Below are 16,291 nucleotides of genomic sequence, written 5' to 3'. Positions count from 1 at the left end.
ATTTGAAAAATCGAGCACAAAAATATTTTGTTGATCTTCTGTGTCCAAAGCTTCAAGCAGAACTTGTCAAGGGAAAAGCGCTTGAAGCTTCTAACCAAGTTGATTAACTAGACTATGCAAACATGTTTCACCTGACAGATCCATTGAGACTTATGGTATCAAGTGATCTCAAATTTCTTTATATAAACTGCTGGCCATTAAAATTGCAACACCAGGAAGGAATGATCTGACAAACGCCAACATCTCATGAAAGGAAGATAAGGTTGGGCTATGCAAATGATTAGTATTCAGTGCATTTAGATGATGCAAAAAGGAGAAACGACATCTGAACACTGCATAAAAGGAAAGTTGTGTAGTGGATTTCTCATTTGGAAAGTACTTTGTAAGGTCGGAGTTTGCTCAGAATATCACGTTATGCCTCAAGTAAGAAGAAATGATTTCCAGCAAGTGTTGGAATTGCATAGAGGCAGGGTCATTGCCTATTGAGAGTATGGATTACGGTTCTGTGATATTGCGCATTGCACTGATTAACATTCAACCATTGTCATGTGACTATGAAATCAAAGGGTCTCTGAGGGTCATACTGAACAGCATGCAGGATCTCAATGCCCTCCCGTGACTAATGCCCGAGTAGACAGACATAGTGTCATGTCAGCCCTGCAAAATCATATAACCATATCACAGACCATTAGTCAGGAAATGGACATGTTTGCAGCAGGCCGAGTATCTGCTCGTATGGTGCGTCAGCATCTGCAGCATCGTGTACTATCAGCACGGTGACCATTACTTCAGGTTCCCTCAACAGTGCAGTATAGAGAGAGACAGCAACCCTGGTGCACCAAATGACAAAGCTGGATACAAGAGTGGCACTGTGTCATCTTTTCAGATAAGTCCCAGTTCTGTATGCAGTATTCTGATGGCTGTATACGATCTGTGGCTCCGAGGGGACCGCACATCATCTGCTTCCATTTGATATCGTCATAAGGAGCCCTGCACCTGACATGCATATCCTGACGACATGCATATCTCTAGTTCAGATCGACAGTAATTTAAATGCAGATCGGTACATTTCTGGCATCTTACGACCAGTTGTTGTGCCCATCTTCAAGGCCTGCCAAATGCAATCCTCCAACAAGGTAATGCGAGACCACATGTTGAACATCATATTCCGACCTTCCTTGATGCACAGTATATACGATTGCTGCCTTGGCCTGCACAGCCTCCAGATCTGTCACCCACTGACTGGCCAGCCACCTCTTCCCAGCTAATACAGTTGATGAAGTGTGGCATAGACTTGAAACAGTGTGGAATGAGTTACCCTTTTCTGGAAATGGTGCAGGACTGGAACGATGTGGAGGACAGAATGGCACAGGGTTGTGTTCTCAGATGAGTCACACTTCTGTTTCTCCAATGATAGTTGTTGCGTATGAGTGTGACATCAATGTGGAGACAGGTCCAATCCGACAGTAATTGTGGAATACCCCACCATGCAACAACACGGCATCATGGTTTGGGGCACAATTATGTATGATTCCAGGTCACCTCTAGTTCGTATTCAGGATACTACAGCCCTATGATATGTGGATGATGTGCTCTGGAAGGGGACACACCCCTACCTTTGGGAAGTCTCAATGCCCTTTATCAGCAAGATAATGCCCAACCACGTATCACTCACATCAGTCAACGTGCTCTGTAAGGTGTAGAGATACTTCCCTGGCCAACACTCTCTCCTGATCTCTCACCAAACACATTTAGGATGTGATTGAACAAATTTGCAGACCTTGCCACTGCCATGTTCAAAAAACGAACTGTGGCAAATGGTTGTCGGGGAAAGGAGAGCCATTCCTCAGGACACCATCCATAGTCTCATTGACTCTTTAACTAGACGTGTTGCTTCATGTATCGCCGTTCAAGGTGGTCCTACAACCTACTGAGCCGATGTTGTTCTCGCTCTGTATTGTGTATATAATTTCAAAATAAAGATTACTTATTGTTCGTTGCTGTCTTTCTCTGTTTGCCAAGTTTCATCACTTTCTGGCCTCTTATTCTTGGTGTTGCATTTTCAATGTTGGTAGTGTATATATTAAAAAATGTATATCATTCTTTTTTAGTATATGTAGTTGTTTAGCTTAAAATTCATGAGATATGCTAGCTCCCTTGGCGATAGTGTCATAAATATACTTTTTGCTAGTTCTGTCTTTTTTTGCTATTTTTTTTTGGGGGGGGGGAGTTAAAATTTTAAAATATTTCTGTTACTTGAGTTTTCCAATGAGTTGAATGCTGTGCAATTGGGTCTTCTACTGTATGCTGTATCTATACATCTTTGAAAAAGTGCATATCATTACTTTTAATAAGTGTTGATTTGTTTTCACAGCACAAGGGAATCTTCATGAATATTTCTAATTATATACTAAAGATAATTAATGATAGTGCTTGTGTTAAGATGTAGCTTTTATCACTTGTATCATGAAATATTAAACTTTCATTAACTTTTCTTCTGTTATGAGTAAGTAAAAGAAAATTAGAGGGGGGGGCTTAGTGATAAAATTAAAGCTAAAATGTTATTTCACTTGTATATGCTTTTTAAGAATTTAATAATAATGTTTTATTGATGCATATGTATATTATATGGATTATATGCAATTTCTTTGTTGTAATATTTATATTACTTTTTAGTCTGGATTGCATAAGCCTATTCTGGAATATACTTATTCTATGGCAAGAAATGCATGTGACTTCAATCCAACTGAACCTGATACAAATGCTGAATTTGGTTACCAGTGTCTGCATTTACGCAAATTTAAGAAAGCTCAAGCTATTTTTGAAAACCATGCATGTGAAAGATCTATATCAGGCAAGCTGTTATTTTGAATGATGAGATTAATGGCTTAGGAGATTTTTGAAAAATATCAAATGTGGCTTTATACATGTATTACAAATTTTTATGTTTTTAATGCAATAAGGGTCTAGATAATACTATTTAAATTACTAAGGGGAAAAAAAAAAGGCTGAATAAAATTTTATAATAATTCATGGTTTTAATTGAATTTCTATTTCTTGCAGATGGTATATAAAAAAAAGTTTTCTAATTATAAATTATTGGTTATATATGTATATATATGTAATATAAAATGTTATTTATAATTGATGCACTTATTTAATTTCACATAAAGAATGGTATCAATCACATTTTCTGCTTTACTTAGAAATATATTTTTTTCCCACAGATTCAAAGAAAGTTTAATAGAGATATGAAATAAGATGTGTGATGTTTCTTTTGTTCCTATATTCATAAAGTTCAGTGCAAATGCTTGTAAGGCAATTCTATTTGAAATGAAAGGCTTTTTTTTTAGCTATCCATTTTTTAGACTGGTTGTTGAATCGCAGATAGCATGAATTTTTGATAAATGTCAATCCCATAGAACTCTCTTGATAAGAGAGACTAGTGGGATCAGAGGGTAAGAAATTTGGCAATTAATAACAGATTCCTGTTATGTCACAATAATGACATGATAAGGATGTATTTTGGATCTAAGAATCTCAAACATCTTTACTGCAGTAACCTTTGTTCAAAATGTGCCATCTGATCCAGTGGTCGAAGGATGCGTTATCTTCATTTGCTCTACAACACTAATTATCTTACCTCAGGTAATACTGCTTTATGCATTTCTTCTGCAGAGAATTGGCCAAATTTGGCCTTGTAACACCCAAATTCATATACTGTAGGTTTTGCACTTGTGACATACATTTTCCAAGAACTTTTTCAGAAGAGTATTCTATTCCGTGTCTAAAATACTTTTGCTGTTAATTAATTCTATTTTTTTTTTAAAATTACAAAACCAGTGTCTGTTATTTAAAATAGTGCATGGTAGTATCTATAGCTCTGAAAATGAGTTTAACAGGTTTAGTTTGGAAAGTCCAAACCATTTCTCCATATCTGTTTCCTTATCACTGTATGACCATGAGAGAATGACCTGAATAATTAAAATATATCATACGTTTCTATATATAAGCTGAGAAGTTTTGGAAAATTTCCTAAACCTAAATTACAGGTGTCGGCTAATATACGGATCTGCTAAACTTGCAAAAACTTAGGTATTTTTCCATTAGCAGGGCACAAGCGATAGATCACCAAATATCGCCCTTTAATTTTTCTTCAGTTAAAATAATTTTAAATGAAATGAGTTACTTATTTATGCAAATAAGTTGCTTTATTGTCAGGATTATTTATTATGCTGGTTTATTTTATTTTCACTAAAATGAAAAATTTGATGTTGGCAACATTTGTGCCCAGCTTTCCCTACTTTTGAACTTGTTTTACCATTTCTGAAGAAATGTCAAGTAGGCATAGTGTTGTTAGAATTTTCTGCAAATGCCATTTGAAATTAGCCATATAAAAATTTGTCTTCTCGCTCATCTTCCAGATAAAAAATAGAATGGCACAAAAAAAAAAAAAAAAAAAAGAGAGACTAGCACAGGTACTGCACATCAAATACAAGACAAAAAAAGTGGATGGAAAAAATATGCTTGCTTCTGACAGGGTTCCCAGAGTTAAAATTATTGCCACTGGCATCTGGTATTTTACTTTACTAAAATTTGACTGGGAAATATTACATCTATTTCATTAGCTTAGCAACATTTTCATCATCACGGTGATCTGTTTGAACACTGTAGAATTTTTCTTTTTCCATATTAATTTATGAGCAGTTTAATTTTGGAAAAATTTTCAAAGGAAAGAAACACCTCCGACTTATAAATGGATTGGCTTACATTCAGAAATATATGGTAGTAGGCAGGCACTAGAAGTGAAGCTCAATTTTTTTTTTTTTTGCACTGTTAAAATTCTGTAATAGCAATATTAGAAACTTCTATTTTATTGTGAAAAAGTAATGAAGCAGCTTATTTTCTTGAATATTTTTATAGATTTCCTATGGTTAGTACTAATCTAAAAAATATACAAATTGATTCCTAATTAAATTAAAAGAATTTTCAACTTAGGTTTCAAAAATTTAAATAAAAGTAACACTGAGTTAACTGCCAATTCATTAAGATTTAATTCTGAATGAAAGTTTGGAATTCTTTTCAGTTATATGTATTTTATGTTTATAGTGAAACAAATGCATTCCTTTTATTTGAGATTTTGTAAAATAGTTATAGGATTTCAGAGATTTGCAAGAACTGAAATTGAAGTAATTTCAATGTATTTTAACTGTAAGTAAATCATACAGCAAATGATTTTTTTTTCTGAAGTTCTTGGTTGTTTTAGGTTTCTTGCTGTGCTTAGTTTATCAAGAGGAAATAGAGAAAGCAGTTGAACACATTAAAATATACCAGCAACTTCAGACTGAAATGAAACCTGTAAGTGTGCTTTTTAAATGCTGATTTTTTAAAAAAATATTTTAGGCTTTCAAAAATAGTAATTTTGACTTGTAGATCTGGTGAATCCAAAAGATCTGAGTTCAGCTTCTACTAGAAAGAGATAGATACTGGAATGTTTTCTTTTCATTGTTTCCTTAGTAAAACAAGCATTATTTTCTTTACAAAATTTCTCACAAAAGTACCCCTCAGAGCTAGGTAATGCGTACATGTTTTATCATGCCAAAAAGTATCTTTTTTGTGATTAATTTTCAACAAAATATACTTAAATATAAATTTTGAAATACAGTGGTACCTCGGTATATGCTATTAATCCATCTCAAATCCTTGGACATACATGTAATGAAATTTTCTAGTAAGAAGGAAAATAATTTGTTTTTATAAAACATTCATATTGTTATAACACTACTAAAATTTAAATGCTGTGGGTTAAATATGCAGGGTGATTCTAAATTGTTTTTACAAATTAAGAGGGGGGTGATAGTACCTATCCAGATGAGCAATAACTATTGTAGAACACAGGGTTGCATTCCACTATGAGAGGCAGATATGAGGAAAGTAGACAAGCATTGAGGAAGAACATGAAGACTATCTGCTACCGTTTTCAAGAAATTAACTGTATGCAAACTTGCATCAAGAAGAAGCAGCATTTTGCTTTTGTACATGTTTTATCATGCCAAAAAGTATCTTTTTTGTGATTAATTTTCAACAAAATATACTTAAATATAAATTTTGAAATACAGTGGTACCTCGGTATATGCTATTAATCCATCTCAAATCCTTGGACATACACGTAATGAAATTTTCTAGTAAGAAGGAAAATAATTTGTTTTTATAAAACATTCATATTGTTATAACACTACTAAAATTCAAATGCTGTGGGTTAAATATGCAGGGTGATTCTAAATTGTTTTTACAAATTAAGAGGGGGGTGATAGTACCTATCCAGATGAGCAATAACTATTGTAGAACACAGGGTTGCATTCCACTATGAGAGGCAGATATGAAGAAAGTAGACAAGCATTGAGGAAGAACATGAAGACTATCTGCTACCACTTTCAAGAAATTAACTGTATGCAAACTTGCATCAAGAAGAAGCAGCATTTTGCTTTTAGTCGGTACCAAAGAAAGCCAATCAGAGCAAATGGTGTCCTTGACAATGACACATCATCGCTTCAACCTTGCTAACATTGTCCAAAACTTTTCGTAAATGCTATGGCAGAGTATGCGTATGAGAATTGGCAGATATTCAGCTCATGTTATGGTGACGCAAAAGGGGATGGACGCAAAGCACAATGGTTGTGCGAACAGTGGTTTCCAACTCATCGGATTTCAAGTCATCCAACCTTTTAAAGGGTTGATCGAAGCATGTGAGAAACCAGTTCTTTTGCCATCACAAAAAGCAATACAGGACATTCACGAAATGCATGAACGCCAGAAATGGAAGAGTGAGTTGTTGGCATTTTGAGCAATTTCTGTGAGTTTTTCACGAAACAATAAATGTGATTCTGCAACTTTTGATCTCATTCCATACTTACACTTACATATTTGGATAGGTTGGATCTCACAGACCCAAGATAATTTGCACAATGAAATAACTCCCATCTGAAAGACCCTGCTTTGTTGACAATGCACATGTTAAATGATGTACTAAAGATAGGAGGTAGATTAAACAGCAGTAGTACAGATGCTGCCATCTGTCTGAAATAATAAAAAACGAATTTGTCATGTGCAGTGGTGGGTTGAGTGACATATCAGCATTTGCCTTCATGAAAAAAGATGTAGAAAAATTTCTGAAAGAGATGCAGAACAATGATGTTATTAAACTTTCCTCTAGTCCATGGATATCATCTACAGTACTGGTTCGCAAGAAAGATGATGCCATTTGAGTTTCTGTCGACTATGCACGTTTAAATACCATTAATCCTTTAAGGGCTATGGACGTAAAATTCCATATTGGAGGATGGCTTTCCCATTCGTTACACAAGAAGCCTCCAGGTCAATCTGATTTCTGTTGGATGTATATTGGAAGAAAAGAAGTCAGTTACAGAGTGAGAGGAGCATTTTGTAGCTATAATTAAGAAAATAGCACTTATTCGTGACATTTTGGGAAACATAATCAAGAAAATAGCAATTATTCATGATATTTTGGAAAACTTTCAAATTTCGGGGCGAAACCCATAATGCAGAGTGGTTTGAAGAGAAAGCTTTTGATATGACTTGATGATGCCTCAGATGTTCTTGCAAGAAACAAAGAGTTTTCCACTCTTTATTTGAAGAGTTGCTTCTGGCAAGGGGAAACTGATACCAAAAGTCATGAGAAGACTACATTTAGTACTAGTGAAGGTACATTTAGTACCTTGGCTGTTTAAAGTTAGGCTTTTTGGACTCTGCACCCTTCCGTCCACATTTGAATACCTAATAGAGAGAGTTTGTAATGTACTGCCATATGAAGCTTTGTCTTGTATATCTGGATGACATTATTGTAGCAGGACACACTTTTGATGAACCCTTGGAAGTACAGGTTGATTATAAGTTGCGATTTTAAAATGCTCTAACTTTAATACTACCAGTCATAATGTCTTGATATTTTACCAGAACAATCATAAGGCAATGGAATTTTGTTTGGTGCAGGAAAAAAAAAATAGGTCCCAAATGTGCCAGTAGATTGCACTATCAGGGGTTAAGGCCTAATCGTTAAACACAGAAATGTTATTAGCCGAAAGGAAATGATAGACTCCAAGGGTTTATGAAGGCGAAAAGATGTGTTCTCAGCGAACAGTTTAAAGGATATGTGTGTCCAGCAAAAACAGTGATAGTGACAAGAGGAAAAGAGGAGCTTTATTAAACAAACACTTTAGAGATAATTAATGCATAAGTTGTTCAATATGGCCTCTGCCTTGTTCCGCTACTAGTTGGGAGTGCAAAATGGCGTATTCTACAATAGTTTGGAGGGTATCTGTGCTGATGCTATGAATGTGGTACATGGTGCTTGCCTTTAAGTTGGCCAGATTCCCAATCTACCTAATGTAAGAGACATTCTTCAGGTATCCCCAAAGCCAAAAATCACACAGGTTTAATTGGGCGAACGTGGTGGCCACCCTATTGGAAAATGGCGGCTTATGATTTTATGAGCGATGAGCAGCTGCTTCACACAAGTCTGGAGGAGCACCATCTTGCATGAATTTTGTGTGATCCACACACTGATGCTGCTGAATTGCTGGAAGGACATGGTTAAGAAAAACTGTTTCATACTGCTTGACAAAAAGGGTGCAGTTAACGGGACCTGCAAGTGTGATCTTGAAGAATGGTCTGATGACAAATGCTGCCAGTATTCTACACAGTGACCTTTTTAGACTGAAGAGGTAATGGCTGTAACGGGAATGGATTCTCGATCACCAATTTTATCCTGCAATTTTGTGTGTTTACAGAACCTTGCAAATGGAAATAGGTGTAACCAGACCATGGAATGTTCGCTGGCCATCCATTGTCCACTTCCATTCGGGCAAGAAATTCTTGTGCAAACGATTCACGTGTCAGCAAGTAGCAACATATGCACATGTGTTTATCTTGCATGGATAACAGCGCAAGATGTTCCAGAGGACATGCACCGTGCTCATAAGCATATCCAACATTTTTGCAGTTCCCTGTACACTGCTGATTCCTGCATCACTGTTCATCTATTCTTAAAGCATTGTGGTCATATTTTGCACTGCCACTGCCATAACTGGTTTTCATCCTCTACCTCATTTCACATCAAATAAACCGGTCCCTTCAAATTCATCTATCATTTTTTGCAGACTGCAAGTGGTCATGTGTGGCTGGATTTTATGCCTTCTAATGTCCAGAACTTCCTTACAGCTGTTAGCGCAGAATCACCGTTCTGATAGAAAAGCTTCACGAGCAGAGAGCGATCCTTATTTGCCAGTCATGATGAAGCATTCAGGCAAAGTATTACGTACTCTGCATTTTTATCACAGCTATGTCTGTCATGAGCATGTCAAGTTTTAGGAATGTGCATACCTCCACAACCAGCCATGTGAACTCTGACAAACGCCATCTGTTGGCACATTTTGAAACTATTTTTTTCTTCTTGACCAAACAAAATCCCATTGGCTCACAATTGTTCTGGTAAAATATTAAGTCATTCTGACCAGTAGTTTTAAAGTTAGAGCGTTTTGAAACTGCAACTTTAATTATAATCAACCCATATCAGGAAAGTGATACAGAAACTCGGACACACAAACTGAAAGTACATTCATTTCACTCAGAAGGTATATTATCTCTTCCAAGCTTGGTTATATTCTCTTCCAAAGACATAGGCAAAGATCACGAAAAAAATTAAGTAATGAAATTTAAGAAATATATAAATTAAAAAAATTGATTAACCCAGTATTCATGCTAAGTTTTTATGGTATTGTATTAAGAGTACAATATAGGTAGGCTTTGATAACAGAATGTAAAATGACTCATTTGATTAGACTGAGAGTTAGATATGAACAGACAGTTTTTTATATTTGCTTAAAATTATCTAGTATTATTTTGCAGTCAAACCTTTAATTTATATGTTTAATGGTGCAAGCACATTTAGCTTGGACACATTTTAATTGTAGATTTGTTCATTTAACATTCATGAAGTTATTTAACTTTATGGAAAATTTGATTACCCTGCACGTACAATAATTAATTATTCTGAAAAACACTCTTTCTATTAGTATAATTTAAAATTTGTTGAGTTGTATATATTAACCTTTAAATGCTGTGACTGTTTTTTTTTCCATAATTACTGTGAGCGGTCTCACAGAACGAAACGCATAAAAATACATACTGTTATGCCTTTTTAAGGAATGTTATAGATGCTTTATGCATATTTATGGAATTCTAATTCATTTAAATCAATATATTTTAAACATAAGTCATTAATTTTATGCAGTTAAATTCATCTAAAAATGACTATCTTCTTCGTTTTAAGGAATAAAGTTTTTAAAGAACAATGATTTTATTAAAACATGCATGGAAATATGTGGCTTTATTAAGTATTACTGTCAATTAAACAATAATTCTGTAACAATGAATTTAATTATTAATAAATAATAAATTAGTATATCATCTTTTACAAGGATGAATCATAAGATGATACACAGTCAAAACACATTTTTTGACTGGTTCCTTTCATTTGTATGCTGTTTTTCTCTTCTTACAAGGTGGACACAGACAACATGTTACTTCTTGATTTGATAAATCCAATCTCTTAATTTCCTTCTGTCCAAGGATTCTTTTAATTATTCCCTTGGCAAAAAAGTGGAAGTTATCCCAATTTTCAGATGCAATTTAATAAGTTGATTAGCTAATAAAAGCATAAAATGTTTTCCTTCCAGTTTTGTAGCATCAAGATATGACTGGAACACTATGTATAAACATAAATTCCAAGTATCTTCGGGCTCTGCTCTAGAGTCTATTTTTGCAGTATGTTTCAGACCAGGAAGCTGAAATTTTATGTTATGCTTTGGTGTTCGTACGGTCCGATTTGGTTCTTTTTTTGCTCCATTTGAAGTGTTTTTTCCATAAAAATTATTTTGTTCACAGACATTAGAAAAATTATGATATTCATCTGCAGAAAGCTGAGATTCACTTTTGCTTTTGCTGTGAATACTACATGATTCTTGAGAATCAGAGTAATCTACATAAAAAATATTGTTGACAAGATATTCAATTTCTTTTTGAGTGAGATATACAGGACATTTTCTTGTAAAATTTGGAGCCATATTTATCACTATTAGAAAAAACAAGCATCCGATAAATAACGTGTATTGTGTACTGAAACTGGTACGCATCTACTGTGAGTGGTCTCCCAGACCACTTAAAAAGTAAAAAACATGATAACTGAAACCATAATAAAGCTAGAATTGCAAAACTGGATATGTGACCTTGTGGGATGGGTTTGGGAAGGTAGGAGGAAGGACAGGGACCATTCTCCATTTTTAGGGGTGGAAGCGACAGTTAGAATATCCTCAGCAGTCTCTCAGACCACTCACAGTAGTTAAAAGTTAAGCTCTATTGTATTAGCTAAATGCAAAATGTTACTATAATTATTTTTTAAAATGATGCACCCATTTTTATGAACAAATATGAAGTTGTATTTTTATTTCTGAAATTTGTAGGATGTATTGTACTTGCATGCTTTTGTGGAGGACAAAGTAAAGGGTTCTTCAGACACAATAGTGGATTATTTAGCTAAATCTCTGAAATTGTATTTAGAATCTCTCAAGGTAAAATAAACTTGTGCTTCTGCTTTCTCATTAATTGATTCAAAGTATTTTCTTTCCATGTCTGCCTAAATTTACTGTTGTTTCAGAAATCTAAATCTTTTTTTTTTTTTTTTTTTTTTCTATATTTAATGTTGCTATTAAGAGAATAATGTTATTAAATAAACTAATATGATAGTTTTAAGTAAAAATATTATATAAAAGATTGCAATTATAGCTTACATTTGTTGTTTAGATTATAGTGTTCTAGCTAAATTAATGTTATTTGAATGCTAGAACCTACTAGAACTGTGCAGTGACTATTTGCTAAGTTCTTCTGGGGCAGTAACAACAACAGAAGGGTTAAAATAACCTTTTATTTTAACTCAAATATATTCATAGATAGCCCCACCTAGACGTATAAATAGCGAGCACTTACGGCTTTATCTTAAAAGTAAAATTCTAAGTTGAATAATCAGCCAAAGCTGCACAGATATTTAACTCGTAGTTGGCTCTTGGCTAAAATCGCCAGCGTAGATTAATAGGCAGATAATATGTGCGGCCATAAAATAAAAACTTTATCTAGCAACAAACAATGAGACCAAAAGGCAGAACACATTGTCTGAATGAAGTAGCTCAAACCTCAACTTGAATGATAGTTTCTACCCTACTTCGCATAGAGCATGAAACTGAAAACTCGTTCTGGCAGGAAAGTGTAGGTAATAAAATGAGGGTGTTTTCAAAATAAAACTTAATAAGAAGATAAAATAAAACCCTACAAAGGCTCATTCATGAAGATTTTTCATGGAGTTCAATGCTCCATTTTCGTTTCCAAAATCTTTGTTCTTCAAAGTTACGCTTTTTAAAATTTTGCAAGTCCATTTTATAATCTCATGCTCATATAAATAAACACAATCTGTATCTTTATTGCAGTTTAAAATGTGTTAATACTTTTAAGAAATTTATAGTAAATAAACCTGCGCATTATGCATCTGCAAAGTGTTAGTACTGAATTTTTTTGTCATTTCTAGCAAACTTACTTTATTATAACTAATGACAACTTTATAGTGAAGCACGTCTTTAATAGTCACAATTTACTTGCATGTGTCTGCACTTTTTTCTTTAAAATTTCATATCTTTTTAGAAAGGAATTTAAGTGTAATATTTTGCTTGAATATATGCAGCTGATGTATGCTAGTATGAGTTCAAAGGCTGAAAAACAAGAAGCAACTTGCTCTGGATTGAAATGGCAGACAGTGATTTGGAAATAAGTCATTCCTACTTACAGATGTTATTTTAGATTTTTAGGCGTGACAAAGCACATGTGGGCTATCTGCCTAGGAGGAAAGATGCATTTGTGGAGTACTTTATGAGGCAAATTGGCTTGCAGTCATGTTATACATGAGGAAAACCAAGAAATGAACTATGTAGCCAGCCCTTTTGTCTGGGATTGAACTTGGTTCAAACTCCCAGCATTCAGCAGTCTTAAGCACTCGGCCACTTGTAGGCTAATAAAGCTAGTGCTTTATGTCGAACTCGGTCAGAGGCAAACTGACAGCTGTCTACATAGGTAATAATAATACTAATAATAGTTGTCTGTCATGCTCTGCCAATCAGCACTACATAAACCTGTCCCAACTGAGAGACCCCCATATCAGGCAGGTTGCCAATCAAAGTTTTCCCAAGAGGTTAATATATGCTAATTTTCTTACCGCCCTAGAGCCCCAGTCCCAGATGGCAGACTTAGAAGTTCTGTATGACCTCTGCTACCTCCTGGGCATGCGAGGTCACCACTCCCAGTTTCCAGGTTTCACGATGGGGGAACTTGCATGCCTGGAGATCTGATAGGTTGTCAAAATTGCTCCCTCCAGTACTACACAGGCTGCCTTGTTCTATGGCAAGGACTTATGCCAATCCATCTAGACTAGGCCAATGAAGTTTCGTCTCAAGGTGTCTCCCAGCTAGGCAAGTGAAACCACGAGGCTTGTGATTTTATATCCCTGTGGCCGAGTTTGCCCAGTTACAGATCCTAACAAATAGCTTCACAGGTTTTCCTTCATCGACCCCCTTGGAATCTACATAGACAAAGAAAATTTGATTAGAGAATCTCACTTCTAGAAGTTTTGAGTAAAGAGATGGTGTTTTTTCTTTCTATAATAGGAAGTATGCCTTGGAAGGATTTTTTTTTTTTTTTTGCTTTAAGAAGAAAACAGTTAACTCTGTGTTTTATAAAAATGCAACAGACCAAATTTTTGAAAAACATTCATTGCATTTGGCTAGAAAAGACTTGGCGAGGTATTGGATTTTTTGTGCCATGTTAAAGGTGCCTTCTACGCTGTACCTACTGTGACATGTCTCTTTACTTTCTAGTTATGACACCTTGCAGACCATGTTATGTTCATTAAAGTGAAATCTTAAATTTAAAGACACAGTTAAAGAGCAATGCAAACATTTAGCAAAACATAAGAGAATAAATGTATATTTCAAATATTTACATCTTATGAAGTATCAAGAAATTCGGTGAACATCCCACAAGATATAGTGTTAGATGATTGTATATTAAAAGAAGCGTTTTAAGTGTTGATATTCATGAGATCATCCAAATATTCTCTGAGCATGTCAAGAGATATGCAGTGTTAGATAATTGTAAATTAAAATATAAATCTAATGAAATTGTTTTCTTTTAACATTTTTAATTCATTCCTAGAACTTTATAGATTTATTGTGTACTTAGAGAAATCCCTAAAGTGTGTTGTGTGTTGATGATATCAGACATCTGCTGTGTCCTTAAGTATGCTAGTAATACCAAAAAACATACAATATTTTCTTCATAAATGCATTTTACAAATGAAATAAAAAAAATCCTTCTTTAAATTATTTTTTGTTCTTGTTCTTTAATAATATTGTGATAGACATTTAAAACTTTATTGTTATAACAATGTGGTGTATCATATATCTCACATACTGTGATACATCCAGTACATACAAAGAGGGAGAATTATTATCAGTATCTATCAGAAATATTGTTGCAAATCAATTACAAATTAAATTTTTAAATAGAAAAATTACAAGAATAAGATAAATAAGCAAATAAAACTTTAAAAGTAAGCAATAATTTCTGGATATTGAAAAGAAAAGGACTTTCAAAAACTTAAAAATGAGTGACCATGTTTCATTTGTGATCTTGTTTTACTTTTCAAATATAAAATATTTCAAATATTGTTAGCTTTTTAAGTCTTCTTTGACCTACACATCTTATTTATGGTTACAGTTTATATTAAATTAATTTTACTTTTTAATGTTTAATAATCTGTTGATTTCTAACAATACCAAAGGTGTATTTTTAATCACTCTCTTACTTGCCAAGGCAGCAGATTTAGTATTCCTTGGGTTAAGATTATTTTTTATTGCTTTTTCTTGTTTAATCTTTTGTTTGGTTATGTATACTGTGCATTTATAAAAGTCCATACATAGCCATCGTTTTTGCATGAGTGTAAACTTTTACTAAACTATAACTGTATGAGCTGGTCAACTGACCTTATAAAGAATAAGATTTTGTAATTTTTACATAACTTTTTTTTTAAAATTTAAATATTTGCATCATTTGAAACATTTTTTTTGTAAGTGTAGGTACTATGTACAACCTGTGCATGCAAAAATAAAGGAAACATTTGTGGACAAGCTGTATAATAATTATTGTTATTTTCTTCCAAGCATATTAAATTAAATAGCTGAAAAATAATGCATACTGATTATTTAAATAGCTGAATAATAATATACAGTGATTTTTCTTTCTTTGCTTCCCACCTGTTTTTACACTCAGTTCAATTTCAATTCAGAATATATTAATATATTTTTGAGTTTAAATTGCTTCTGTTTTTAAGAGTTTGTGATATGGAAATACAAATGTAACATGTTAAGATTTCTTAGCATAAATTAAATAATATGCTTTCTAGTGCTGTTTGGAGTTTAATTGTTTTTCCACACAGAGTGGTTATTTGCAGTTTAATGCTGGTATGTTAAAATGTACTTTATAATCATAATCTATACTTCCTCCGCTTCTGAAGTTTTAACAAATTATTTTGCAGAAACAAAAAATACCAAAGCGGAATGTAAAAGTTTCTGAATTATGTTGTTAGTCAATTCTTATAAAAAATAGTTTGGTTAAGTATTGCATATCTGTATAAAGAAAATATTTGCTAATTAGTCTAAGGCTCACCCAGCATGATTTTGACCAATTTTTCATTCTAAGAAATAATTAAAAATTTTAGTGAGACTTTCAAAGTTTCCACTTTGATCTATTTTTTTAAATTGGTGAAATAATGTAATATAAGTTGTTTGCATTATTAAATTACAGGCAAGTAAGTGTCTGTAAATACAATTTCCTTATTAAATGTTACAAATATCTTACAAAACAGTATATTTTTTCATCTTGTAATATTTAAACATTCATTTTACTTTTGGTATCATTAAGCTAGCTTGTCTTACTTATAATTTGAAACAAGCAGAAGTGGGAGGAATAATAAATTTTTGCGAATATGAAAACTCTCGAATCTCCTGAATCCTTTGAATAAAAGTAAGAATAAAAAAGAATGGAAAGATTTAATATCTTTTTTTAACTGAAGTAAAATCTGAGATCTGCATTCAATGGAAAAAATAATTTTGGGATA

At 33.5% G+C, this 16,291-nt stretch overlaps 1 protein-coding gene across 4 annotated transcripts in view; it reads left to right on the top strand.

Annotated features, from left to right (window-relative positions):
- LOC118181851 (tetratricopeptide repeat protein 21B-like) overlaps nucleotides 1-16,291 on the top strand; it is a 226,943-nt gene that overhangs the window by 61,441 nt on the left and 149,211 nt on the right. For all 4 annotated transcript variants that reach the window (XR_015039192.1, XM_085809770.1, XM_085809769.1 and 1 more), the window contains exons 10-12: nucleotides 2,677-2,854; nucleotides 5,267-5,358; nucleotides 11,538-11,645. Coding sequence is in view for 3 of the 4 variants with exons in the window: in XM_085809770.1 (XP_085665896.1) it covers nucleotides 2,677-2,854; nucleotides 5,267-5,358; nucleotides 11,538-11,645 (378 nt within the window). In the remaining variant the exon portion in view is untranslated. The remainder of the gene's footprint in view (nucleotides 1-2,676; nucleotides 2,855-5,266; nucleotides 5,359-11,537; nucleotides 11,646-16,291) is intronic.

The sequence above is a fragment of the Stegodyphus dumicola genome, chromosome X2, assembly GCF_044657685.1.
Source record: "Stegodyphus dumicola isolate Sdum_Otavi_A_Nest chromosome X2, ASM4465768v1".
Lineage (NCBI taxonomy): Eukaryota > Metazoa > Arthropoda > Arachnida > Araneae > Eresidae > Stegodyphus > Stegodyphus dumicola.
Note: the sequence above shows the minus strand (reverse complement) of the source record. Positions and strands in the feature narration are given on the sequence as shown.